The sequence below is a fragment of the Gymnoscopelus braueri genome (assembly GCF_963280865.1).
Source record: "Gymnoscopelus braueri genome assembly, chromosome: 6".
Lineage (NCBI taxonomy): Eukaryota > Metazoa > Chordata > Actinopteri > Myctophiformes > Myctophidae > Gymnoscopelus > Gymnoscopelus braueri.
The window spans coordinates 5,732,581-5,759,962 of NC_137607.1; the positions used below are offsets into that span (position 1 = coordinate 5,732,581).

The following is a 27,382-nucleotide window of genomic DNA, read 5'->3' on the forward strand; positions in this document are numbered from 1 at the left end:
TTCATGTTTCATATATTTTCTAGTTTCTTTTGTGAACTGTTTGTTGTTGATGTTGATCATGCAGTATTTCCTTCTGGCTGTGCAACAAATTGCCCCTCCGTGATAATAAAGTTTACCTTGACCTTCATAAACACACATTTATTTATTGAAATGTATATCCTTAACGTTAAAATACAAGACATAACACCTCGGTCAGCTATATTAAAGAGATTTTTTTTTAAATCTATAAAATACAAGACATAACACTTGTTGTAACACTTGAATCAAAAATACATTTCACAAAACACAGCAGCAGGCCCTATTTCACAACACTTTGTGAACTTTTTATATAGCCTACAGGGTGATATAATAATAGTTTTTTTTGCATTTGTAATTTGCATATGCCATTATTATAATGTAAAAAAAAAATCTCTCCAAATTGCTTGACGCATTTGACCGTTCCTTTTTCACAAAGCCTCCCAGTGGGGAACCTAGTGGGGTGTTTTTTTAACCCGGTGAGGAGGTTTGTCCCTTCCTAGTATCCGTTGCTGCCAGTGTTGCCATGTCTGCTTATTATAAGCAACAGTGGGCTTATTTTTCTGTGAAGTTGCTTGTAAATATTGTATGTTGCGGTTCTTTGGGCTTGTTTCCAAAGCGTAGCTGCTTATTTTGGGCTTGCTTCCTATTGTTGTTTAATTTATTTGTCTTTGTATTTGTCCACGGACCCCCCATCTGAAAAATATCTGTGCCAGGGATTTGTGTTGTTGAAATGTTTCAAAGAATATTCAAAATGTGTCCCTTTTTTCACAATTTGTTTTGAAAATAGCAGATGCGACGCATTGTGAGCTTGCAGATCTGCTATTTTCAAAATTCCTACGCAAACGAAACGTTGTAAGTGCTCATGTGGCAGCTTCTTTTGGGCTTGTTTTCGTAGACCTGTTGCTTATTTCTCTCACAAAATCCGGCAACACTGCTCCCTCGTATCCGTTGTGCTGCACGGTGATTGGTCAATGGTAAAAACATGGCGCTGTCCGCGGAATTGTAAAACCATCAGTCAGTTCATTCATAAATATGTAGAGATAGATACTACTAGCTTCTGTTCTGTTGTAGCTCACAGTGAATGAATGCTTCCATACAGTCAGTCTGGTGCATTTACGTGATTCTGCTCTGTGTGGTAAGATATGAAAACACATTTATAATATATAAACCCTGTTCAACACAACTAACACCGGACTATTAAACACCTAGCTAACGGGGCGTGTTGTGCTAACGTGCTAACGTGCTAACACATGTCAACATGAAGCAATGTAATAATAATAATAATAATAATAATAATAACGCTACAGCCAGTGGTGGGAAAAGTACATTTTTCTTTTACTTAAGTAAAAGTATCAATACTGCAATGTAGAAATACCCTGTATACAAGTAAAAGTCCCCGCAGTCAAATTTAACTTAAATTTGGTATCAAAATGTACTTAAAGTACCAAAAGTAGAAAGTACTCTCATTATGCAGAATATGTCCACTTTTCAAATGTATAACAATCTTTTGAAAATACAAATATATAATTGTAGTGGAATAATGTACAAATTTGCCTCTGAGATGCAGTGGAGTAGAAATACAAGTATTGAAAATTGGAAATACTCCAGTAAAGTAAAAAATACCTCAAAATTTGACATACAGTACTTGAGTAAATGTAATTAATTACTTTCCACCACTGCTCACGTGTCAACATGAAGGCATCATGTATTTGTAATAATAATAACACTACAGCTGTGATTCTCAACCACCCCCCCAGCCCCAACTTTACGGACCTCCATTTGATATGATTTTTTTTATCCTTGGGACCCCCAATCTACACTGTAACATCCTCAGTGTTCATTTAACTCTGAGAATGTAGACTCTTGGAGTTACAGACCCACAGGGTCCATTTGGTTCCTATACTAAAAATAATCATAACGTAGCTGACAACCCCCCTGGAACCCCCACAACGATCCCCTGAGTGTCCCCGTGCTTTTATGAGCGATCCAGTTTAGAGGACCTTGTATTGTGAATTGTACTTCCATGTACTTTTACCATGTCTTTCTAAATAAAGTTATCAATCAATCAATCAATCAACCCGTCCATGCTCTGGTTCTCAACCCCCATGTTGAGATCCAGTGCATGGACCACAAATCTGATGAGATTTGTGTCTCTGGGTGGGAGTGGGACCCCAATCTGATGATTTGTTTCATTTGGTCCAGAATTCCTTCACTGTCTCCATGTACTGTGATTAAAACGTCAGAATCATAAATACGTCCACGAGAGTCGTATTCTACGGCTAGATATATAACATAATTCCTGTACTCGAATATAATAATGTTGATGATTTAAGCAATTTAACCTGGAGACGTTGAGAACCACTGCATTGTATTATCAGTTGTGCGTGTGTTAGCTTAGCTGTTGATTAATGCCAGCTAATAGAAGTGCCTGATTCACACAGAAAGACTGTTTTAAGATGGCAGATATACCGTGTTTGTTGGGAATGGGACAGGTAACGAAGTACCAGATCACAGCCGTTATAAAAGGAGCATGCATTGCAAACCAAGGAGAACAAAGTGTGTGTGTGTGTGTGTGTGTGTGTGTGTGTGTGTGTGTGTGTGTGTGTGTGTGTGTGTGTGTGTGTGTGTGTGTGTGTGTGTGTGTGTGTGTGTGTGTGTGTGTGTGTGTGTGTACTAAAGAGTAATACTTGTCCAGAGCAGAGGATTTTCTAAAATATCACACGTCTGAAACCATTGTGTGTGACTGTGTGTTTTTTTTGGGTCTCTTCATAGATCTCCAGTCTGAAACAAACATGCCTGCCTTCAGACAGGTGGGAGAGAAGCAGCTTCCTAACCCTGTGCTCTGTATGGCCTGGTCCCCCAAAAGGGACCTCATTGCCCTCGCCAACACAACAGGAGAAGTAGGCCTGCTATTCACTTTGTATTCATTCACAAGACTGTAGAACTAGACTTTACTCTAGTTCTGTGGTTTTTCTGGATCAGGGCCGTGTGCATTTTCAGAGTATGTTTATTTTAACCCATTTAGACCTGAGGCCAATTCTAAAAACTTCGAAATCCTGACCTAAGTTTTCTAGAAAACTTCAAATATTTATTAGAAAATTACAAAAAAGATTATGTCTCTATATACTGTACATAGCAACAACAACCCCAAAAGGGGTTCATGTCTTGAAAGGTATTTACGGAGCAGTCGGTAGCACTGTCGCCTCACAGCTAGAAGGTCCTGGGTTCACATCCCACCAGCGGGCCTTAGAATCACTGCTCTAGTTGACACTACGGTATTTGGTTCCCATCATATATTTATGTTTGTCTTGACATAGCTGCTGCTGCACCGTTTGACCAACTTCCAGCGTGTGTGGATTTTACCACCTAATGAGTACACAGGAAAGGAGATCACTGCTATTGCCTGGAGACCTGATGGCAAAAGTAAGGAGTTACAGACAAGGAATGCACATTTTCGTTTCCCTAATATTGCAGTAAGATTAATCACAATTTACACATGCATTTCCATTTTTGCACATGAAGAAAACAAAGAATAAAGATTTTGGGGACTAGGGCTGTGCAAGTGTTGGTAAAGTGCATTTTACAATCAACAAAGTTCAGGGTAGGAATCTTCTCCTAGGCCAGTGGTTCCCAAACTGGGGGTCGGGAGTCGGGACCCCAAATAGTTTTGGTAGGTCCCCAGATGATTACCTTTATGTGCAACATTGTTTTCTCGCTCAACAGTAAACAAACCAACATACAGTATAAGTGTATACAGGGTATCTGCACATTTGTAAAGTTACAATTTAATGGTCTTTAAGACCTTTTTGATACCAAATTGGCCAAATTGTCAAATATTATGTAAGAAAGAGGCAAACATTGTGAACATAGCCGATCTACAAGCTCACAACGCCTCACACTATCTGTGGAACCGAGTCAAACTAAACTAAAGTGCTTGTCAGGGTGGGGGGTCCCCAGGTAAATTATGATTATTTTGGGGGGTCGCGGCCTGAAAAGTTTGGGAACCCTTGGCCTAGGCTGGGATCACAATTGAACTCTTGAATTGGACTCTGATGCTTATGTCCTGCTACCAATCACATCTTCTTTTATATTGTTGCTATTATGCGTACTGGCTTCTGAAACAACCCAGTTTTGTCTCGGGATGAAAAGAAGTTCCATTTCATGATCTTTGTCTCCTCAGTCCTGGCGTTCAGCCTCGGAGACACCAAACAGGTGGTGTTGTGTGATGTTGAGAAAGCAGAGATCCTCCACGTGTTTCCAGTGGAGACAGCAGTATCCTGCATGCATTGGATGGAGGTGCTTGAAGAAAGCAGGTAATAATACACTGCATCTGTATAGCACCTTGCTTTACGTAGAAGCACTAAAATGAATCCATTTAACAAATACATAAATATATAATGAATTCTAAAAGAAAAGTGCAGCTAAAACAGGAGTAATACAGTATGCTCTCTGTATGAGACAAGTATACATAAATATACAGTAACATGCACAGTATGAATGTCTGGACTGCAATTTTTTCAGTGCCCTCAGCTCATTCTACACCTCTGAGGATGAATCCAAACTTTTCCTCCCCAAATTACCAACACTTCCTAAAAGGTAAGAATATAATCTTTCATATATTTGGTCAAATTATGTTTGTGTTCTTCTGTTTGACTGATAGGACTAAAGTGTAATAATTTGCTGTTCTGCCTTTTTGTTCCAGCTATAGCACAACATCAAAGATATTCAGGTAGGTACATCTGTGAAATCCATCAGTGCGACACCAGTAGTTCATATACTGTATACATAGTTTATGTTAGGGATGCACAATATTGACATTTTGGCCGATAGGCGATTAACTGCAGGGTCAAATCAGTCGTTACTGATATGGTAAATACAAGTGTACAGTACGGTTTACCTTACACCTGTTATACAGTAACTGTGATTCTGGGTGCTTCTGAAAATTGTGTTAGTACCTGATTTATTAGGCCTAGTGAACGCCACACACTGTTTCCGAGTGTCTGGAGATGGAGCACAAATCAGTTCAAACAACTTAGTCAATACCTTGCAATGTTACCAAAACACTTAATAATCAATAATTCATGCGTCATAATAATATTGGCAAAACATATCAGGGTTATTTTGATATCGGTTCGATAACGCTGATGCATTTTAAAGTAATTATCATCTAATACCCATATGATATTTATTGTGCATCCCTAGTTTTGTTATCTACTGTGACATCAACCATATATATGTATCCATTTACTGTGACATCAACCATATATATGTATCCATTTACTGTGACATCAACCATATATATGTATCCATTTACTGTGACATCAACCATATATATGTATCCATTTACTGTGACATCAACCATATATATGTATCCATTTACTGTGACATCAACCATATATATGTATCCATTTACTGTGACATCGACCATATATATGTATCCATTTACTGTGACATCGACCATATATATGTATCCATTTACTGTGACATCGACCATATATATGTATCCATTTACTGTGACATCAACCATATATATGTATCCATTTGTGTTTCAGCGAGGAGAAATCAGATGAGATCTTGAATCTTCTTGGTGAAGTCAGGTAAATGAAGCACAGTGTGCAGGACATACGCATTCAGACATTTATCAGTTTGATTTTCTCTGTCAGTCAGACTGAACCCATGCTGTGTACAGGTTGAACATCCTGGTTCTTGGAGGAGGGGATGGCTTTCTGGAGCTGTACGCTTACGGAATGTACAAAATCGCCACTCTTGCCGGGGTAAGGCTCTTCACTCATTCAACAACCAGGCACAATAGAATAACCTCCCCCGCCCTTCTGAAACAGTAGCAGACTGTGGCCAGGTTGTACACGGAAGGTATTCATGTGACCGTCGTTCTTTGCTCCCAAGGTTCCAGGCACCTGTCGCAGCCTGAGTCTGTCGAGCGATCTCAAGTCACTGTCGGTAATCACAGACGTCACGCACAGTGGCGGCAAAGCAGAGATCTGCTACGTTCAGGTAATGCTTCATTTATACTCCCATCGTACAACGGTGTCACACACACTGGACATAGGGCATCTAGCGCTTGATCTGAGTTTGCTGATCTGCTGTTTTTGGCGCTCGGCACCATCGTGCAAACGAAATATAAATAAGGCTTAAGAAATGATTGTTTGTATGTGATTCAGCCTCCTTTTCCTCACTTAACTCTTTGACTGCGGACGACGCGATAACGCGTCAAGTGCTACTTTGTCCAGTTGGCCGTCGACGCGTTCGACGCGCTGGACGCGCGTTCATTGTTTAATCTCTGATTGCGCTATGCTGCTTAACTCATTCACTGCCACAATTATTGCTGGCCGCGTTTGCCCACTGCCAGAGATTTTTCATTGAAAAAAAAAAGTACTCAGGAGCCGAGATACAGAATTTTTTAAGTTAACAAGGAAGTGGATGGGAGTGTAGATCTTTAAACAATCATATCTCCTTGGTCTTTTTCACCCCCAACATTACTTTTCTTTCTATCAGTTACTCGCCCCCATGAAGCCTTAAATTCACGGTTTCTTTTATTTATTAAATTTATTATGACCATTTTTGTTTGTGTCACACTCCTTCACGGTGAATGAAGAATCCAAAAATAGTTGATTTAATGAATGAATGAAGAGTCAAACAGCAAAGTTATGTAAAAAAAAAGATCAGTTCATAAACTCCCACACAACTCTCACTGAATAAAATGAACAGGATATGAGCTCTCTGTCAGCTGACTCTATGGCGTGGATTCGTGGAAACTCTTTGGTAACAATGTCACTGGCCTCTGGCAGGAGGAGGAAGTTCTGAACAAGTGCAATACATTGTTGCCATGCACCGTAGAGGGGGGTCCCTGGTCCTGATAATAAAGCTTGTGAAGGCAGCATTACTTGAATTTTGCTAAAAGTGATCCCTACAGTGAGGGAAACATTCTCAACCATGATGCAGTGTCACTTACAACCAATGAGGTCCATCAAGCTATAAGACAGCTAGCTGATAACAATGCAAGCAGCATGCCAGCTTATATTAAATCACTGCACAGCACACTTAAGTTAGTAGGCCCTAAGGCTCTTGTTGTTTTCTGCACTGGCCTTATGACCCATGGGACCCATAAGCTTAGGAGTGTGGACAATGACAGGCCTACTGCACTAGCCAGTGTGTTATGCAAGGCAGTTCTCAATACTTAAATGTCAAGGACCCCCAAATTGATTCGCATGAAGCTGCAGAGACACATTTGAATTCGCTAGAGAGAGAAACCTATGATCTGAATATAGGGCTGTCACGTTTACCAATTTAAGTTGACGATTAATTATCACTCAAATCATTGAGATTAACGATTTAATTGTGTGTTTGGCCATTGAACATTAGAACATATGAAGCCTTTTAGGCTTAGTAATCAAAGATTGCACAGCACATATATGACAAATAACTGAAATATGCGAAGAAATTATTGACATATTTAATAATTTGATGCATGTAAAAATAGCAGAAATAGCAGATCTACAAGCTTACAACTGTTGTAAGCTTGTAGATCAGCTATTTCAGCTTTTTTAATATTTGAAAATGTGTGACAAATTTTCAACATGGAAACGATTTTGACGATTATGCAAAAATAATTATCTCAAATAATTGCAATTAGACAATTATGTAATAATTGTGACAGGCCTATCTGAATAGTCATTCTTATAACTGTACAAGAGAATATATTTACGCAGTTATACATTCTCTCACTGGATTACCTTCTAAGCTGGTGAAAATATAGTGAATTTCCTTTTTCAAAAAATGCATGCACTGCGAAGGAATGTGACAAACAAAAAATCTCTTCAATTCAAGGCTTCATAGGGTGAGTAATTGGTCGAAAAAGTTGATTTGGGGTGTGAGGTATTCCTTTTAACACATTGGGTGCCAGAGGTTTATTAAAATATTATACTTTGAGTGCCAGGACTTTTTAAACATTTTGAACCTTTTTCAAGTAGTCACAAAATATTTTCAGTGATCACCGTCCTCACGGTGATCCCCTCATTACACACATACAGGTCTCGTACAATCGGGGGGAAAAAATTTAAAACATTCGGAAATCCATTCCATAGTTGCAGCCAGTTCAAAATAGTTAAATTAACATTGTAAAAAAAAAAAGTGCACAGGAGCCGAGATACAGGTTTTTGAAGTCATAAGTTAACCAGGAGGTGGATTGGAGTCTAAATCTTGTAGGAGTGATATTTCCTGTTGCTGTGAAGGAAAAAAAAAAAAAAAAGTAATTTTTTTTTTTTTTTTTCAAAAACCGTATATATACGGTTTTGGCACTCAACGTTAGTATGCGCAAAACCGTATATATACGGTTTTGGCACCCAATGTGTTAACACATTCGGTGCCAAAACTGTAAAATCACGTGTTTTCAAAGAGTAGCGCTTAGGTGCCGAAACCATAAAATCACGTGTTTTAAATATTTTCGTTTTTTTCCACAAGGGGGGGGGCTAGCGCAGCTCTGGAATCACCCACGGTGATTCTGAGAAGGATGGATCACCGTGCCAAAAAAAACTCAGAAACTTTTTCCGGTGGGGAAAACAAGTCATTTTCGATCACTCCGCCATTGTGAATCGTGTGAGAGATGTTATCGTTCCAGGCGTTAGCCAGGACCATCGTGCACCGTGCACCGTGCACGCATGCATTGTTTTTCATGGATTGCTCGTCGTGGAGTCATGAGCTTTAAACAGCGCAGCGCAGCGGTGAGATTTCTGGCACCGAACGTAATCTGTTATTATAAAATTCTGGCACCGAATGTGTTAACGACACCATCAGTGAAGTTCTTACCTTTTGCTTTCTCTCACTTAACTGTCACTACCTTGGACTTGTTGTGAGCTTCTTCCCTCTCTGTCGTTCCAGCTGGACACGGGGCTGTTGTCCGACTGTCTGCCGGAGGTGACGAGGATGGCGCGCAAGTTCACCCACATCTCCACCCTGCTGCAGTACCTCCGCCTCTCCCTGACGTGCATGTGCGAGGCGTGGGAGGACATCCTCATGCAAATGGATCTCCGTCTCACCAAATTCGTTCAGGTTAGCTTTCGAACTCGTACTTAACCCATTATCCTTAACTGTTTTAAAAAAAACAAACATATGTTACTATGTCAGTGGTTCTCAAACTTTTTCATGTCAAGGACCCCAAAATGTATATGTATTTGGCCGCGGACCCCCATCTCAAAATATTTTGTTCCAGGGACCCCCCAGAAGCAAAGATTTTAGTTAAAAATGTTCCCTTTAAAAATATATATATTCAAAGATTTGTGCAAATTTTCACGATTTGTCAAAAATAGCAGATCTACAAGCTCATAGTGCCACGCTATGAGCTTGTATGTCTGCTATTTTTGAATAGCCAACGTGTAAAATAATGCTTTTTAGCTCAAATCTAAAAATGACACAGATCCAGGTCTTAATGGGTTAATTGTTTCCCAAAATAAGCTTTGCAGCTACATCGTGTTTTTCTTTTCTCCATATCTAGGAAAAGAACACAAGCACTCAAGTTCAAGATGAATTTCTGGAGCTTTTATTGTGGGGGCAGTCCAGGTGAGAATTTCCATCCTGCCCTTGAACCAGCAATGCTTCAGTAATGTAGAAATGTGTGTTTCTAGTGCAGTACTATAACTGCCCTGTAGATGGCATCAAGGTGCCTTGTCTTAGAGTTGGTGGTATGATCTGCTGGTATGGGAGTTTTCTCTAGGGCTGTCAAGTATTATGAAATTTAAATTGATAATTTATCATGTCATATCATGCGAACAATGATTGAATTGTGTCTTTTACATTGAACATTTGGAACCTATTAAGAGTTACTTTTCAAAAGCCTATGACTGAAATATACAAAGAAACAACTGAAATGATAGGTACCAATGATAAAAATAAATAATGTACTGTGGCCAAACATTCCATATCCTTAATATTTTTACTATATTTGAAAGATGTTCAGAAATACAAGCGTATAATACAAGCTCATAACGCATCGTGATGCAACGTACTGTGAGCTTTTAGACTGGCTAAATTACCCAAATAGGTACACCAGGTTGAAAGTGGTTAAGAGTGTGACAACGATGTGGAAGTAATGATGGAAATTCTGACATTTCTGTTAATTTAATCCAGCTGTTTTAATACAGATCCATGGACACTATTTTAACGATTATGTAAAATAATTGCTATCCACCAATTATGGCAATTATGTAATAATTGTGACGAGCCTATATTGTCTCATCATGAGTTCATTAATTTGGTTTCCTCTTAGTTTTTTTGCTTTGTTTGTTTTTAAATATGGAACTTGTATTAAATAGCAGTTATATTAAATAGGGTCTCATTAAATTCTCCCTGTTTTGCATTCAGCCCTGAACTGCAGGCACTTCTAATGAACCAGTTGACTGTGAAGGTGAGTGAATTATGATAAGGCCTATTGATCCCCAGAGGCACATTCTGCTGTCATAGCAGCAGCTGCAGCAGCAGCAATGAAATACAGGAGAGGTACAGGTAGGAGTAGAAGTGAAAAAAAGTATGAAGGAAACTTAGATTTTGGCACTACATTTCAACATGGGTATCTGAACGAATATATGTATGTACAGCCTAGAGCAGGGGTCTTCAACGTTTTCAGGCCAAGGACCCCCTAGCTGAGAGAGAGATGAAGCAGGGACCCCCTACTCTATATTGTATAAAATTGTGTTTCAAATTAAAGGCTTTTTTTTTTACTTAGTCTTCTCTTTTTTCCCTCTACACCTATAGCCTCTTTGCCAAAAATAGCCGATCTACAAGCTCTCAACGCCTCGCAGCGCGAGGCGTTGAGAGCTTCCCCAGGGGGGAGAGCTTCCCCAGGGGAACGTTGAGAGCGTTCCCCTCAGAAAAGGAATTCTAGGGTTCAAGTGGTTAATGTAAAAAAACTACATCATATCACACAAAGATTTGGCGGACCCCCTATAGTAGCTCTGAGGACCCCCTAGGGGTCCCGGACCCCCTGTTGAAGACCCCTGGCCTAGAGTCTATCACTAAATACTGCATAAATTATGTATAGTATGTATCGACATATTTCTATTATCAATTAATATATGAACGATCTATTAATGAATATATGGATGAATTCATGAACAGTCTTATCAACAATGAATATGTGAATACATGTGTGTGCAGTCTTATCAACAGATATCCTTAACAAGCATATTGTCACTGTTGGATAGAAACCTTGCACCTCCATATTTCAAATAACTCATTGAGTGCCATTAACGTGTTTCACGTGTTTTTACCGCTATGGCGCAACGTGCCAATGACGTGTTTGACGTGTTTTTGAAAAAATAGTAAAAAAAAATATATATATATTGTGTATATGTTCAGAACCCAAGATATCATTATCTGAAGATTTTCAGCTCCATCCACTCCTTGTTTAACGTATAACTGAAAAAGGCTGTATCTCGCTTCCTAAGCACTTTTGTTTTACTTTGAAAAAAACTATTATGGGACAACATAATATAGAAATAATTATTGTTTATTCGTTTTTGTTCTTTTACATACTCATAGTAAAAAAAAAATCTGGCACACACAATGAGTTAAGTCATGTGAATGACATTATTGTACCAGCTGTAAACTAACACCACTGCACATCCTTATAGACTTGTTAACCCATTGAGACCGGTAACGCATCTGTGTCATTTTAAGATTTATTTGGGCTATTGAAAAATAGCAGATATACAAGCTCATAGTGTGGCACCGAGTGCCGCACTATGAGTTTGTAGATCTGCTATTTTTTTGGAGAAATAAAATCTTGAAAATATGTGCAAATCTTTGAATATATCTACATTTTTAACTCATCTTTGCTTCTGGGGGTCCCTGGAACAAAATATTTTCAGATGGGGGTCCGCGGCCAAATACATATCATTTTGGGTGGTCCTTGACATGAAAAAGTTTAAGAACCACTGATACATATATTTTTTAAAAACTGTTAGGATTTAGAAGACATTTGTAGAATCCCCCAGAAGCAATAAGATTTGAGTTACAAATGTTCACTTTAAAACGCTTGCACAAATTTTCACGATTTAAAAATAAATAGCAGATATACAAGCTCATAGCGCGGCACACGGTGCCGCACTATGAGCTTGTATATCTGCTATTTTTGAAAAGCCAAAGGAATCTAAAAATGACACACAGATGCGTTCCCGGTCTTACTGGGTTAAGATCCATTTGTTGCACATGTATCTGATGGCGTGGCTCTCAAATGCCATCATCGTGTTTGATCCTCAGGGCCTGAAGAAGCTGGGTCAGTCCATAGAATCCTCTTATTCCAGCATCCAGAAGCTGGTCATCAGTCACCTGCAGAGGTACCTTTTATCTGTCACTTCGTCTCACTTTGTTATTGGTACAAAATACAATGCAATTTGACTTGGTGAAAGCAGAGCAGGCACATCTCAACGCACATGACTAGCATGGCAACATAAAGGATGGACATGAGAATGGATGGCCATACTTTTAGTGCTATAAGGAGTATGGGGTATGGGCATAGTCTGACTGGGCTATACATCAAATTGTCCACTTGTATAAATATATTTTAATTAATGATATGAAAATGTGGTCCCCCGGGGGCCTATACTTGGTGGTCCCTTCTTTTTTTCCCCCCCTCTACACCAAATCTCTTTGTGGAAGAACTTTTCGCAGAATTTGTGTCTATTATGACCAGAATAGGGATGTTAGGGTTCACAAAGGCAAGAAGACAAAGCATTTGATCAAGTTGTTTCGGCCATGTTTGACATGCCGAGTTCCCTCCATAGCGAGGTCACTCACGGTGACAATTCACCGCGCCGTGGCACTTGGGCTTGGCTGATAGATTTTTTGTTACTCTCTTCTTCACCCAGGGCAAATAAAGGGCTGTGGGTATTTGATAAAATATTGTAATATCACTCCAAAGTCATATCCCCTAGTTCTTGTCCAAAGTTTGCACAAACATGGGGGGAACAGTCGGCCTAAGGTAATGGAAATACATTTAGAACTGGTTTGCAATGGAAAGTGACTTGAGATTGGCACTTCATCTCATTTGCTGCTTGAACGTCTCTCTCTCTCTCTCTCTCTCTCTCTCTGCAGTGGCTCTGAGGCGCTGCTGTACCACCTCAGTGAGGTGAAGGGTATGTCTCTATGGAAGCAGAAGTTTCAACCCCTGGGTCTGGATGCAGCAGCTATAGAGGGTACGCAGCAAAGGATTTGTGTACCGTGTGACCTACCTGCATTATGGCTGAATGTCAGGCACATCTACAGTACAATATGTATGTTGTTCTTTCAGATGCCATTACAGCTGTGGGCTCCTTCTCTCTGAAAGCCAATGAACTATTGCAGTGAGTTGAGACGGTTTCTTTGACTGGTTTGAAGATTGAACTTTGTAGTCTGAGTTTGCTTTGTTCCTGCCGTGAATTGTTCATCCCCTGTGTGTGTCTTTAAATCCTGTTTTTATGCGTGTTTTTTTCTCACAGAGTGATTGACAAAAGCATGAAGAACTTCAAAGCCTTCTTTCGCTGGTTGTACGTCGGTAAGATTCTCGCTAAATTGGAAAATCTGGTGTGTTCTCTGCGTCTCTGCTTCCCTCTGTTTCATCTGGTTTTCTTTCCACACAGCCATGCTGAGGATGTGTGAGGAGCATGTTCCCCCAGAACTGAATAAGGTGAGACGGGTTGTGTCTCCAGTAGAGCCCGACCAACGCCACATGTTTGGGTCTGATGCCGATCCTGATTGTAGAGAGTCCTAGACCACCTACCAATTGTTTTGACCCAGATTTCGTCAAAAAAGTGTAAAATCTTTAAATCAATGAAACTTGAATATCATGAAACTTGAATATGATTAAAGTTTCTTATTTTAGAACAATTAACAATTAACTCACTTACAGCCATTTTCAAAAACAGCCAATCTATAAGCTCGCAGTGCTTCACAAAACGTGTACGTTGTGAGCTTGTAGATCAGAATTTTTTTTTAAACCGTTGAATAGTTTTACCTGTAATATTCCCAAAAATCAGGACACATATGCTGCATAATATTTGCTGTGACTGTTCGTCATAAAAGTCAAATAATGGCCGATGTATTGGTGGGTTTCTAGTCTGCAGTACGTTGGGGGGAGGAGGCTTTTGATTATGAAGCGTTTTGAAGCGTGTGAACTTGTGTGTTGGTCTCTCAGATGACCCAGAAGGACATCTCCTTCGTGGCTGACTTCCTTTCAGAGCATTTCAGTGAGGTGAGCTCATTACAACGGCATTGCAGCTCTACTCTATAGCAGTGGTTCTCAAACCTTTTCATGTTAAGGACCCCCAAATTAAAAATGCATTTGGCCACGGACCCCCATCTGAAAGTATTTTGTGCCAGAGACCTCCAGAAGAGAAGATTTGTGTTAAAAGATGCCCTAGTACATGTATAAAATAGGCTTAAAGTGGTTAAACTAATTGTGATGCTATATTAGCTAATTTCACTAATTTAGTTGGGGACCCCCTGGAACCCCATCAAGGACTCCTAGGGGTCTCCGGAGCCCACTTTGAGAACCACTGCTCTATAGAACTGTACACTGTACACTACTTGCACCCTGGTTTTAATACAATTTCGGGGTGCAACTCAGCCAGGACTGCTGTCTTTTTGCTAGCATAAAAATGCTAAATACGTTATGATGTTATGTTGTTTAGACAGATGCTAGGTTTGATATTTACATGGTATCGTAGTTACTTTTTAGCTTCCTTTGCACTCTATTTATGTGACCATTACTCTGTCGTTACTTAACTATGGTTCATGTCATTGACTACAATCTTGCACGTTGTAAGTTGCTGTGGATGAAGCGCAATACATACTCCTTCCGGCGTCAAGGTTTGGACAGGCTTTCCGGACTATAGTATGGGGAGTCAGGACATCTGGAGGTGCACGAGTTCCGAGATAAAGGTTCTGGGACTTTCTGAAGAAACGTTCAGACGGAAGGAGCATGTATTGCGCTTAAGAGAGTTTGCTAAATGCCTGAATTGTAAATTGTAACAATTATTTTCTATCTTTATTCATAAAGAAACTCAAATGTAGACCATTAAATGCCAGTAAAATAAGGTAATAAACTTAATAAACTGAACCCAGACATGGGCATAATCTTAAAATGTTTCATATGTAATCCCAAACATAATATTGGGGAACAAAGACAAGCATTCACATATTGGTGAATATTTGGCTGAACATCTTAGATTAATACACAACTGAACTGAATATTAGACTACTAAGATTTTATCCAATTAATTTGCTGTTATAATCAATAAATATAATTTCTCCCCTAAACAGAATGAAGAGCTGTTTGACCGTAAAGGGAAGTACTTCAATGTGGAGCGTGTTGGTCAGGTAGGTGTGTTTTGATGAGTGTTGTACAGTATGGTGTGCAGATAGGACCTGTTTCTACATGGTGTGGAGATGTACTGTATTCTTCTAAATGTTGTGCAGAGTGGACTTGTCTCACAACATTGGTTCCATATGTTTATTTCCAGTACTTAAAGGATGAGGATGACGACCTTGTGTCTCCACCCAACACCAGTGGGAACCAGTGGGTGAAGTTCTTAAAGGAGAGCAATCACTTAAAAGGTGAGCTATGAACATTTACTTTACATTCAATGACACAATAATATGCTGACATTTTATTTTTGACTGTAGTACCCAGGCACCTAGTTGATCGAGTTGAGAGAGCAACTATACGTAGCCAGTAACAGAACCAGAACGGGTGCTGGACCAGCGCCGGTCAGGGAAAGAAAATAGACCAGTGGTCGGCGAGATCGACAAGTCGATTGCTAAATAGTGGAGGGACATTCTGGCCCTTCTGTTCAGGCCTATGATTGGTGTGCTTGTTCATTGTTGTGTTTTTTTCTGAAGTTTTGTTATAACTACACTAAACTGTCATGTGTTTGCTTCATCTAGAGAGTCCGCTGCTGTTCCCCTCGTATCCCCAGAAGTCTTTGCACTTTGTCAAGAGGATGATGGAAAGTGTTATTGAGTTGTGTCTGCAGAAACCTGCGGTAAGTGTTGACATTCGCCACTCACGCAGTCTTTGACGACCATGGATTTGTATTGACTCTGCCTGCCTCTTCATGTAGGTCTGCAAGTGTGGGGGCTTTTGTCTGTTTCTAGTTTCTTTCTACTTGAAATGATGTTAGACATTTTCAACATGGCGTCCCTGTTTTGTGAATGTCATATGTGGAAATGTTCAGAAATCTTCTATTTTTGTATAGTATTCTAAGTATATAGGGCTTAAGTGGCCATAAGTCTGCAATTCAATAATCAGAAGTATAATTTATTTGAATATGCTGCATTTGCTTGTTTGTTGTTCACTCATTTATTTATGTGTGCATGCAGGAAGTCATTGGGAAGTCTGTAAAACAGGCTGTCTGCTTGCCTCTCTACATGGCACCGAGGTATGGTTAATCAATAAGGACATTACATGAACTGTATCTACTTAAATTAATTATGCTTCAATAAGCTATGTGTGTTTATTTTGTTTGCTGTGGTTCCTCTTTTCTGTTATTTACCAAAGGACCACAATGGAAACGAGCCTTCTGGCTTTTTTGTGTTTTTATCCTTTTGAATTCACTTTCAATAAATCAATCAAAAAGTTGGTTACTCAACCTGCTGCTATGTGGACTTTTTTGCTTAGGAATGCAACACAATAAAAAGAATCTCCATGAATTCAAGGCTTCATGGGGTGTGTAATTGATAGAAAATAAGAAATGTTTTGGGTGAACTACTCTTTTAAGGGCCTGTTACTCTCAGAGTGTACAAAAGGAACTTGTTTTCGTTTAGTTTTTTTATCTTCGGGAACCCCAATCTACACTGTAAAATTCCCAGTGTTAATTTAACTGAGAGGCAAGGGTCCATTTGGATTAATTTTTCACACTCTCACAGTTACAGACCCGCAAGGGTCCATTTGGTTTCATTTGTACACTCACAGTTACAGACCCGTAAGGGTCCATTTTTACCCCGGACCTGACGTTGAGAACCAGCACTGGTTCTCAACGATTTCTTTTACAAGTTTTCAGTTTTCTCCTTCTTTCTGTCTCTCCCCCCCCCCCTCCTCTTTTTCTTTCCTGAAAATAACAAATGATGAATTTCATCCACTTCTTTACACCTGTAAACCTGTGAAGTGACAAAAACATTGATTCTTGATTCTTCTTGTCCATGCAGCTCTGAAAAGCCTCCGAGACTGTTTGAACTTCCATCTTTGTAAGTGAAACGACAGAATTCACGTTCTTTGACGTCGTCGTGCACATTCCAATGGCTGCTCTCATTAATGACGTTCTCCGCGTGCTTGGTTTACACGTAGGTGGAACGACAAGAAAGCCAACATGCACTACATCGTGTTCTGCATGCCGGAGGTCTCGCCCTGCAAGCTCTACCTGCTACGAAGGGCGACGGACCCGCACAGGTGCGTCGTCGTGATGTGTGCGTCCGTGTTTTGTTTCTCTTTTCTGTATCATCTGTCTGTTTACTTTCTAAACTGGTCTGGTTTCCTCACAGACACGTTCCCAACAGTCTCATGACGGTTGACCTGAGCAACGTCCTCAGCCACCGTATCGATGACGACGGTGAAGGCGGTAGCGCTGGAGTCCGGTGAGTGACTTTCCTCTCACTCTTCACACACAGTCACTTGAACCCTAGCGTCCCTTAGTTTGCTCACAAAGTGTCACAACGCATTGTGAGCTCGTAGATTGTCTGCTTTCGGCAAAGAGATTTGGTGTAGAGGAAAGAAAGGAGGGGGCGAAGTGCACACCCCTGGGGGACTCCAGTCAACAAAGTATACAGGGTGTATGTGGTTAAATCAGACATGAAGGGAATTCGAGAATCGTGGCGTTCTGGTGCAATCGTAAATTTTTTTTGGATTTGTTTTGCTTTCAGGCCCGACTGTGTGTACAGTTGCCTGGATGCTCGTTTCTACGACGACGAGATGCTGACTGTGGTGCTGCGGGTCCCAGAAGACGAGAGCAAGGGCCGCGTCCTCGCTCAGCTGCCTCTCAGCTCCGCCCTCAGCTGTGACACCCAGTTCAACTGGGACCCTGCTCTTAGGTGTGTGTGTGTGTGTGTGTGTGTGTGTGTGTGTGTGTGTACGTGTGTTTGAGTCACTTACTGTATTAGTAATACAGTAATTAATAATAATAAAATACAGCATGTAACAACGTTTTTAAAGGGCCATTTGCTGATTTGAACACTTCTCCTGTTTTTTATTGTGAGGAGAACGACATTGTAAGGAGCCCCTGTGGCCTTTTTTCAAGATTGTTTTTTTTTTATCAACCACTAAAAGGACAATTCATTCTGTAGATGTACACACACACATTCTTTTACAACCCCTTATGACGGCTTTGTGCTGAAATGTATTTTCAGTACTATAAGTGTGGTAGAATATGTTACAAACCCTTTTTTACAAACCGTATGTTTGAATGAACCTGATTTCCTGTGTAATGGCAGGTTGGACCAGCAGAGTGACGCCATCCCCTGCCAGGGTTTGGTGCTGGAGAACCAGTGGAGAGACCTGGAGAACATGAAGGCTCAGTTTGTAGCTGTCAACGGCATCCGCAAACTGGCTTGTGTGGTACGTCTATGTCATGATGACATTTCACTTTTGCTTAGTTTTTGGTCTTTTTTTGTGGTTTTGTGACGTCCATTCTTCAAAAAGAAGAAAGAAATGTGAACACTCGTCGTTTATTTGTAGTTAGTCTATTTCAGAAAAGTTTTACTCGAAACAGTTTTGCTCTTGACATTAGTTTTCTTTACGTCCGCAACTGTAATATAACAATATAAAACGTATCATATTTTTTTATCTGCTTTAGAACGTAAAAATATCAAAATCTTGACATGTCATACAGTAAGCATGGATGTTGTTTTCTGAGTGCAGACCACCTCCTTTCTGAAGGCAATTTCAATACAACAAACAAATACGCACAACTTGTTTTGTTTTTGCTAATCTGAGATGGGGAAAATGTTTCTGGGAACCAAACTGAGAAAAAAAGGACTGATTTATTCCATCACAGCTGACATTAAATGACAACGTCTTCATTAATTTGGGAATTGTAGGAAGCAGTTTAATAAAATGTGAAAATGTTTTCTAAAAATAAGACTTCCCCTTGACCAATAGTAATACGTTTTACGTCTGTATGTTTTGACATAACTGTTCTACAAATTCATCAAAAGTATCAAACCATTTTCTGTGGAATTTGATCGATGATTGTATGGAAACAAGCTTCACACAAGTTCCTAATCATGTATTTCCCCCCCCCCCCCCCCCTGTCAGCTAAGTGCCAACCTGAGGCATGTGAGAGTGTATGAGATGGACGTGGAGGATGAGGAGGACGAAGAAGGAGGCGAATCGCAGAACGCCAGCGCTGACCAGGAGGACCTAGAGACGGCCATGGCGGTCCAGGGGCAGGACGAGGAGCAGGGGGAGCCTGAGGCCGCGGAAGGCGATGGAAGAGCCTTAGAGCGACGTGCCGAAGAGCATCTGGAGTCCGAGGAATCACTGGAACTCTCATAGATGGCACTTTTCTTCACCGTGAACCCTAGCTTCCCTATTCTGGGCATGTCATAGTAGGAAAACATTCAACAAAAATCGCTTTGCGACACCTTGTAAGCTTGTAGATCGAAGATATTTGATGTAGAGGGAAAAGGAAGGGGCCAAGTACAAGACCCCTGGAGGACCCTGGTGAACTAAGTGTACAGTATATGGTTTAGGTTAACACACAGTCATATCAGAATACACTGTGTGCCACTATGTCTGATGTTGCATTCAGAAATAATTCTGGAAAAAAGTTTACATGATAATAAAGTGTTTTGATATGTTTGTTTATTATGAATTAAACAAAGTACAGCATATGGTAATGAGGCTGTCTCTGTTTGTGTCATTCTGTAGAGAATCTGTCTGCAAAGTTGTCCACCAGAGGGCGAAACAATAATTAAATACAAACTTTTATTGAGACTTGTCGCTGATATAATGAGACACAAAGAGACTTGGCCCTTCTATGCACACACCTCTATGCTATGTTTTTGTTGTTTTCTCATAGTGTACCTGCCTTTGTGTTATTTACAATGTTTAGGCGTGTGAACAGGCCTATAGGCACTATTAAAACTGCAAAAGAAAAACTATCTTTAGCTATCTGAAGCAAGTTTGTGGATTTTAGGGTTGTGAAAGAAGTGTTCAGCTCTGTATGGAGCAATTAAGCATGTTCCTGTGTTAACATGGGATTCCTCCCACATTAGAATACCTGCATGTTCGGACAGTGTCCTGCCTTGACCTTTGGACCTGCCCCCCCCCCGGAATTTACCCCCCCCCCCCAATAAAGTTAAACTAACAAAACCTTAAACACATCAGAGATACAAGGACAGGCTCACAGTAAGGTGTGTGGCTGCTGTATTGATTTAATCAATGTAGCCTCCCCAAATGTTTATCCCCCAGTTGTAGGGTTCTTGTTTCCATTTGTATGGAGCAGATTGTTTTAGAAATCCATTCATGGAAATGGGAGAGAGGGAGATTTCCAAGAATTAGTCATAATAATTTGGCTGCTACCTTTCAAAACAAAGAAACCTCGAACCACGGCTACGGTCCCCCTGTGCTGTAGATCAGATATCTTGTTTGGAATATGCTATTGGAGCAGAACTTGACCTTTCATTTCCTCATATTTATTATCACAAGCCACTGGGCGGAAACGGCAGGTTAGCATTTTCCTTTTTTCGTGTAAGAAAACCCCTAATCGATAGGACATCCCCTGTAAAGAATATATCAAAGCAAACAAATGAAATGAAATTGTAATGATAAAATGTGCTTGAATGGGAAAAAGTGTCTTAAGGTTAATAACGGTTGTGAGGTTGTAGATCCTACAGTGGTTCTCAAAGTGGGGTCCGGGGACCCTTAAAGGAACCCAAGGGTCCCCGGACCCCACTTTGAGAACCACTAGCTTGCATTGCTGTAGTGCAGTGGCTCTCAACCTGTGGGTCGGCCCCCCCAGCGGGGTCCCCACATGATTTTTTGGGGGGTCCCCAGATGACAGTGAAGTGACATTTTAAGGACTTTTAAGACCTTTTTAATACCTCCAACAAACACAAAAAGGAGGAAAAGAAAAAGACCATTACCGCATCAAAAGTAATCAACAAACTATACTTTAAAAACTGGTCAAACGTTGACCAAATTGTCAAATAATTTAAGAAATAGGCAAAAAAAAAAGAAAATAAGCTGATCTACAAGTGTGTAGATCGGCTATTTTCATCAGGGTGGGGGGTCCCCAGTTCAAATGAGATTATGATTATTTTGGGGGGGTCCCCAGTTCAAATATGAGATTACGATTATTTTGGGTGGGTCCCCAGTTCAAATGTGATTATTTTGGTGGGTCACGGTCTGAAAAGGTGGAGAACCACCACTGCTGTAGTGCAGCAGCAGTGCTGTGAGTATGAGTGACGACAACAACTACTTCTACTGCAGTGGTTCTCAACCTTTTCAGGCAGGACCCCCCAAAAATAATCATATTTGAACTGGGGACCCCCCACCTTGACAAGCACTTGGAATTGTAGGAGTTGAGGCATTAAATTCCTCGGTTCCACAGAAAATATCAAGACAATATCAGATCTACAAGCTCACAACGCCTCGTGCTGCGAGCTTGCAGATCTGCTATTTTCAAAATGCATAACAAAAGTTGTTTCATTCATGTATCATTTGACAATTTAACCAATGTTTGACCCGTTTTTATAGTAGTTTGTTGATTACTTTTGATTCAGTAATGGTCTTTTCTGTCTTTTGAGGTATTAAAAAGGTCTTAAAAGTCCTTAAATTGTCACTTTACTGTCACCTGGGGACCCCCACCCCCCACCCCCCAAAAAAAAAAAATATGGGGACCCCCTGGGGGTCCCGACCCACAGGTTGAGAACCACTGTTCTACTGTACAAGAGAAGATGACAGAAGGGGGGAAACAACACGAACGCGCAAATAGGTGTTGGTGACGCGCGCGCCCCCGCTACAACGGTACCGACTAGCGCGATGACGTCATCGCTCCGCCCGCCTGTTGGTCTTTTCTCACAGTTGGCAGCGGAACGGGCGGAGGAACAGCAGCTGAAAAAAATGGCCTCAACCACCCCGGCCGCGCACACCGACACCCCGCGGAGGACAAGATGACGGCGCTGAGCTGCCTAAACTCCGGCTGAAACTCCGCCGTGTCGTCGACAAACACGCGTAACATTCCGCTAAAAGTGAATAATAGGCCCCGGCGACAAAAACCCGACACAACACACACCCTCAAAGCGGGGAGAGGTTTCTCCCTTGTATCGCTTTCAGGAGCCAGAGCCCCCAACCATGGAGGACATCAACTCCAACATCAACGCGGACCTGGAGGTGCGGAAGCTCCAGGACCTGGTGAAGAAGCTGGAGCAGCAGAACGAGCAGCTGCGGAGCCGCTCCACCATGTTGTCCTCGTCCGGGGGGACGCCGAACCACCACCACCAACACCTCCAACAACAACAACAGCACCATCAACACCAACAACACCACCAGCAGCAGCACAACCGACCCCACAGCGCCGGCTACAACGACTCTCTCGCCGGGGTGGGGTTGTTCGGAGGAGGAGGAGGAGGGCTGCTGGAGAACTCCCGCTGCCTGAGCCCCAGGCTGTCCTACGACGGCATCAGCTTCAGGAGGCCGTACGACGGCGGCGTGATGGAGGGGGCCACGGCCACCACCATGTCCTCCATGATGATGTCCACCCCGCTCTCCCTCTCCTCCTCCAGGATCAACTCCTTCTACGCGGATTCCACCTTCGAGGGGGAGCGGGAGGAGGAGGAGGCGTCGATCCTGGACGAGGTGGAGATCCTGGACCTCGAGGACATGGACTGTCTGTACGAGGAGGAGGACAGCTGGTGAGTGTGTGTGTGTGTGTGTGACTGTTACAACATGGTTTACACACAGGGTGACCTGTCTTGTTTTCTTTTGACTGACACACACACACACACACACACACACACACACACACACACACACACACACACACACACACACTAGCCTTGGATCAAGAGAGACTATCATAGATGTATTTGATCGATTTTGACATCTACATCATAGATACGAAAGTAAAAGTCAGACTCGATAAAATACTATCTATGATAGTCTTGATCCAAGACACACACACACACACACACACACACACACACACACACACACACACGTCTGTCGTCCGCTCAGCAGCAGTGTCTGGTGACAGAGCTTTAAACTGCCGGTTGCAGCTGTTCCGTCCAGACATTAGCCAAGCTATTTAGTCACTGTGTGTGTGTGTGTGTGTGCGGCGTGTGGAGCAATAACCGTCGTATTGCTAATAGTTTGCCTAAAAACTCCCTCGCACACAGTGTTGTGATCGTGTGGTTCATTTAGTGTCATGTCATGTTGTTTGGCTCGTCAACATGTGGGGCGCTGCCAAGCCAGCCGCCTCGCTGATGACGTAGGGCACTGGCATACTTTAGTCATGCTGCTATCTGTCACTGATCAGCAAATCATGCACCGATTGCAGCTGAGCCATAGCATTTGCATTGAACTGTTCCCTACATTCACCACCCAGGCTGCTAGCATACAGGCCTCTTTATCTGTCCCCTGTGATTTAGGTTTTATGATGTAGCACAGCAGGTTCTATCCTCAACCTTATTGAGTTTCAAGGACCCTTCCCCAGTGTGATATGCATCATTAGAGAACACGGCATGGACGGACAGACCCCCCATTTGATAACATTTGTAATCTCCCTTACCCCTCAATCTCTACACTGTTGAAATCCCCCGTGTTAATGTAACTCTGAGAGTGTACAAATGGAACCTAATGGACCGTAGAAGGTTGTACTCTCTCAGAGTTACTGTCCTTTTTAACCCCTGTTGTTCCCCCTGGCCCGATGCTGAGGACCAGTGATGTAGCAGATTGTTTTCGTTTGCCGTGGAAGGACTGGGAGAAGATTAGTACACACACACACACACACACACACAGTGAACTGGGAGGGTTGTTTTGCCTGCCCCAATCCAACTGGGAGAGCGGGCCATGGTTACCTTCCATTTAAGAAATCCCATCAGGACACCAGTTGGCTCAACAACAGCTACGTTTCCCTCGCCATAGACCGGTGTCGTTTCACACTGCCGATGGGAAGGCCAAACAATGATGTCAGTCTAGTACAGTAGTGCAGCATCATGACGCTGTTTCTTATTTGCAGGATATTACTACACTGCTGGGTAATCTCATGATGATACATGGGATGACTCCTCAGGCTGTCAGTCGACCTTTTTTGGTCTGAACGGTTTTGACAGCCCCCATGTGTGTCCATATCACCATCCATACATAATCCCCTCCCAGTACATTGTGTTTGCATAATATCCCCAGCGCTGAGCATTTGTGGTTTTCAAGGGTTAGATGGCTTTAGATGCTGGATGTGTAATCCTTGAAATGGGAGACTGCTATGGTTGGATTTGAGCTGCTGTGTGAAGCTCCTAAATCTCGAGCGCTCATCCTGACCGGAGGAAATCCCCTCCCCGGAAGTTTGAGACGGAGACGAGCGGCATCCACTTGAACCCTAAGCGTCCCTATTCTGACCATGTCATAATACAGAAACATATGGTGAAAATAGCAGATCTACAAGCTCACACCATGTCGCAATGCGCAGCATTGTGAGCTTGTAGATTGGCTATTTTCGGCGGAGAGATGTGGTGTAGAGGGAATAAAGGCGTGGGCCTAGGATGGACCCAGAGGGTACCCCCAGGTCAATGAAGTCTATATGTGGTTAGTTACTTAAACTCCATCCGTAAGGATACCGGCAATGTGACTTGGTTGAAGTATGACTGCAGTGACAGTTCATCGTAATAATGATCTTCCTCTGAGATTGGTCCTCATAATTAGCCTATATATCTTTTTAAGGACCGCTCGTTTGGTCTCTGTGGTCATATCGCCGTCTATTTACGCAGCGATCCAGGAAAAGGTAGGCCAGATTAGGCACTGCCTTTCAAAAACATAATAATATCTTGTTAGTGACGTTGGTTATAAGGAACATAGGGAGTCAGGGCTGAGGAGAGAGTGAAAGACCCTGACTACAAGGACACATAGTGATTAAGTACAGACTTACGTCTTCTCTCTCTGACAAACCACTGACCACAACGTAAACAAAGTGGCGTCTCTGCTGCATGGAGCAGGCAGAGGCCTCTGAGCTTGGCTTAACCCATTAATACCGGGAACGTATAGCAGATATACAAGCAGATCTACAAGCTCATAGCACGGCACTGCCGCGCTATGAGCTTGTAGATCTGCTATTTTAGAAAAATCGTGAAAATGGGTGCAAATCATTGAGTATTACATTTTAACTCAAATCTTTGCTTCTGGGGGTCCTTGGAACAAAATATTTTGAGATGGGGTTCCGCGGCCAAATACATATAATTTTGTACATGAAAAAAAAAGGACCACTGATTATAGCAACATAAGTTTTTTTCAAAAAACTGTTTTTAAAAGACATGAGTTAAAAGACATTTGTAGAATCCCCAGAAGCAAAGATTTGAGTTACAAATGTTTGCTTTAAAAAATATATATATATTCAAAGATTTGCGCACATCTTCCGGATTTAAAAAGAATTAGCAGATCTACAAGCTCATAGCGCTATGAGCTTGTAGATCTGCTATTTTTTAATAGCCCTAAGAAATCTAAAAATGACACGGATGCGTTCCCGGTCTTATTGAGTTAAAGCTTCCGTGTGTCACACCACTTTACGTTTGTTTGCTTCCTCTTTTTAAAGACCGCAAAAACCAGTGCCTGCTCACTCTGCCCTGGTTCTCTCTCTCTCTCTGCACTCTGGATTAGATCTGTATCAGGGATTACACACAGCAGTATGAAATCCCTGCCAGGCCTTGTCATAGACTCTCATAATCCACAAATTAGCATCAACAGTAGATTATAAAAGGTCTCCCGGTGCTGCGGTGCTCTAACAATGAGATGGATGCACTACTGTTCAGTCCTTTAGTGTGGCCTACAACGTATGTTGTTCTTTAGGAGTTGAATGATTACACACTTATAGTCCTATATTGTTGTATAATGAATTAGGACTGCAACTATAGATACTTTTCTTAGCGATTATTCTATCGATTACTCATTCGATTAGGAGAAGCTGAAGTGACGAGCAACTGAAGTTTAGTTTCTCCAGATGGCCTTGAACATGGGATGGAAGACGGTCAATTATGTTACCTAAACACAGTGATTATTGTTTATTGTTGCTGTCGGGTGGAAGCCAACCTTGTATGTACAAAACCGAAAATGTTCGAAAATAGCAGATCTTATCTACAAGTTCACAATGCGCAAGCTTGTAGATCGGCTATTTTCACTACTTGTTTGTGTGACACTCTTGTATGATAAACTAGGGCATTGGTTCTCAAAGAGGGGTCCTTGGGGGCGTTCCAGGGGGTCCCCCGCAAAATGTGTTAGTATAGCATCACAATCATTTTAACCACTTTTACCTTTTATACTTTGGCTATTCAAAAATAGCAGATCTGCAAGCTCATAGTGCTCCGAGTGCCGCGCTATGAGCTTGTAGATGATAGATCTGCTAATTTTGAAAGATTTTCAACATTTGTGCAAATCTTTGAATATAATAATTTTTAAAGCGAACATTTGTAACTCAAATCTTTGCTTCTGGCGGTCCCTGGAACAAAATATTTTGAGATGGGGGTCCGCGGCCAAATACATATAATTTTGGGGGTCCTTGACATGAAAAAAATTTGAGAACCACTGAACTAGGGCATGAATAAAAAAATCATAAAAAGTTGAAATTCATATCGTCGCTGCCCGACAGCGACGATCTGATATTATGTATTAAACATTAAAGCCACTCGGTATTGGCTAACTTTGGATGTAACTTCTCTGGTTAAAAGTCTGCCTATATTTCTCTGCCGTAGCTCGGCTAGGCCTGTAATGTTACTCTGCATGACGTAACGCTTCCCCTGTGGCTGAAAGCTGCTGACTCAGATTTGTCTTCCTGGTGGAACTTCTTCGCTTCTCTCTCTCCACTCGTCTCTCCACACTCCTCTTCTCTTCAATCTTGTCGTCTTATTTAGTACCTCAATGAACCAGAGTTGTCATTTCAATCTTAGGAAGGCTCTATTAATCATTGCAGCTGAGTAAGCACTGAAACTAATTGCTTTGGCAAAAGATTAAGGCTTTTGAAAGGGCCTTCTTGAACCCATCACAGCAGAAGTGTGGATGGTATTCTAGTCGCAGAGACAAAGGGCTCTGATTTCTGCCAAGTCTCGCCTGGATTGGAACGGCGTTGCTCTTAACAAATGAGCCTGAGCTCACATTTGATGAAAGTAAGATTTCAAACAA

General features: G+C 41.6%; 2 protein-coding genes across 9 annotated transcripts in view; both read left to right on the forward strand.

The window, feature by feature from the left end:
* Positions 1 to 1,007: 1,007 nt before the first annotated feature.
* On the forward strand, positions 1,008 to 19,594 carry anapc4 (anaphase promoting complex subunit 4). Its single transcript, XM_080430815.1, has 28 exons — positions 1,008 to 1,153; positions 2,791 to 2,918; positions 3,336 to 3,441; positions 4,199 to 4,331; positions 4,540 to 4,614; positions 4,721 to 4,747; positions 5,571 to 5,615; positions 5,708 to 5,792; positions 5,923 to 6,030; positions 8,914 to 9,084; positions 9,527 to 9,591; positions 10,393 to 10,435; positions 12,289 to 12,365; positions 13,123 to 13,223; positions 13,319 to 13,370; positions 13,506 to 13,561; positions 13,647 to 13,693; positions 14,201 to 14,257; positions 15,328 to 15,384; positions 15,528 to 15,621; positions 15,952 to 16,049; positions 16,387 to 16,445; positions 17,212 to 17,250; positions 17,351 to 17,452; positions 17,545 to 17,637; positions 17,923 to 18,090; positions 18,490 to 18,613; positions 19,313 to 19,594. The coding sequence occupies exons 2-28, from the start codon at positions 2,811 to 2,813 to the stop codon at positions 19,550 to 19,552; spliced, it is 2,430 nt and encodes an 809-aa protein (XP_080286941.1). The 5' UTR covers positions 1,008 to 1,153; positions 2,791 to 2,810; the 3' UTR covers positions 19,553 to 19,594.
* Positions 19,595 to 22,094: 2,500 nt separating this feature from the next.
* The window catches only part of slain2 (SLAIN motif family, member 2), a 115,284-nt gene continuing 109,996 nt past the window's right edge, over positions 22,095 to 27,382 (forward strand). For all 8 annotated transcript variants that reach the window (XR_013933338.1, XR_013933339.1, XM_080431328.1 and 5 more), the window contains exon 1: positions 22,095 to 22,914. Coding sequence is in view for 6 of the 8 variants with exons in the window: in XM_080431328.1 (XP_080287454.1) it covers positions 22,355 to 22,914 (560 nt within the window). In the remaining 2 variants the exon portion in view is untranslated. The remainder of the gene's footprint in view (positions 22,915 to 27,382) is intronic.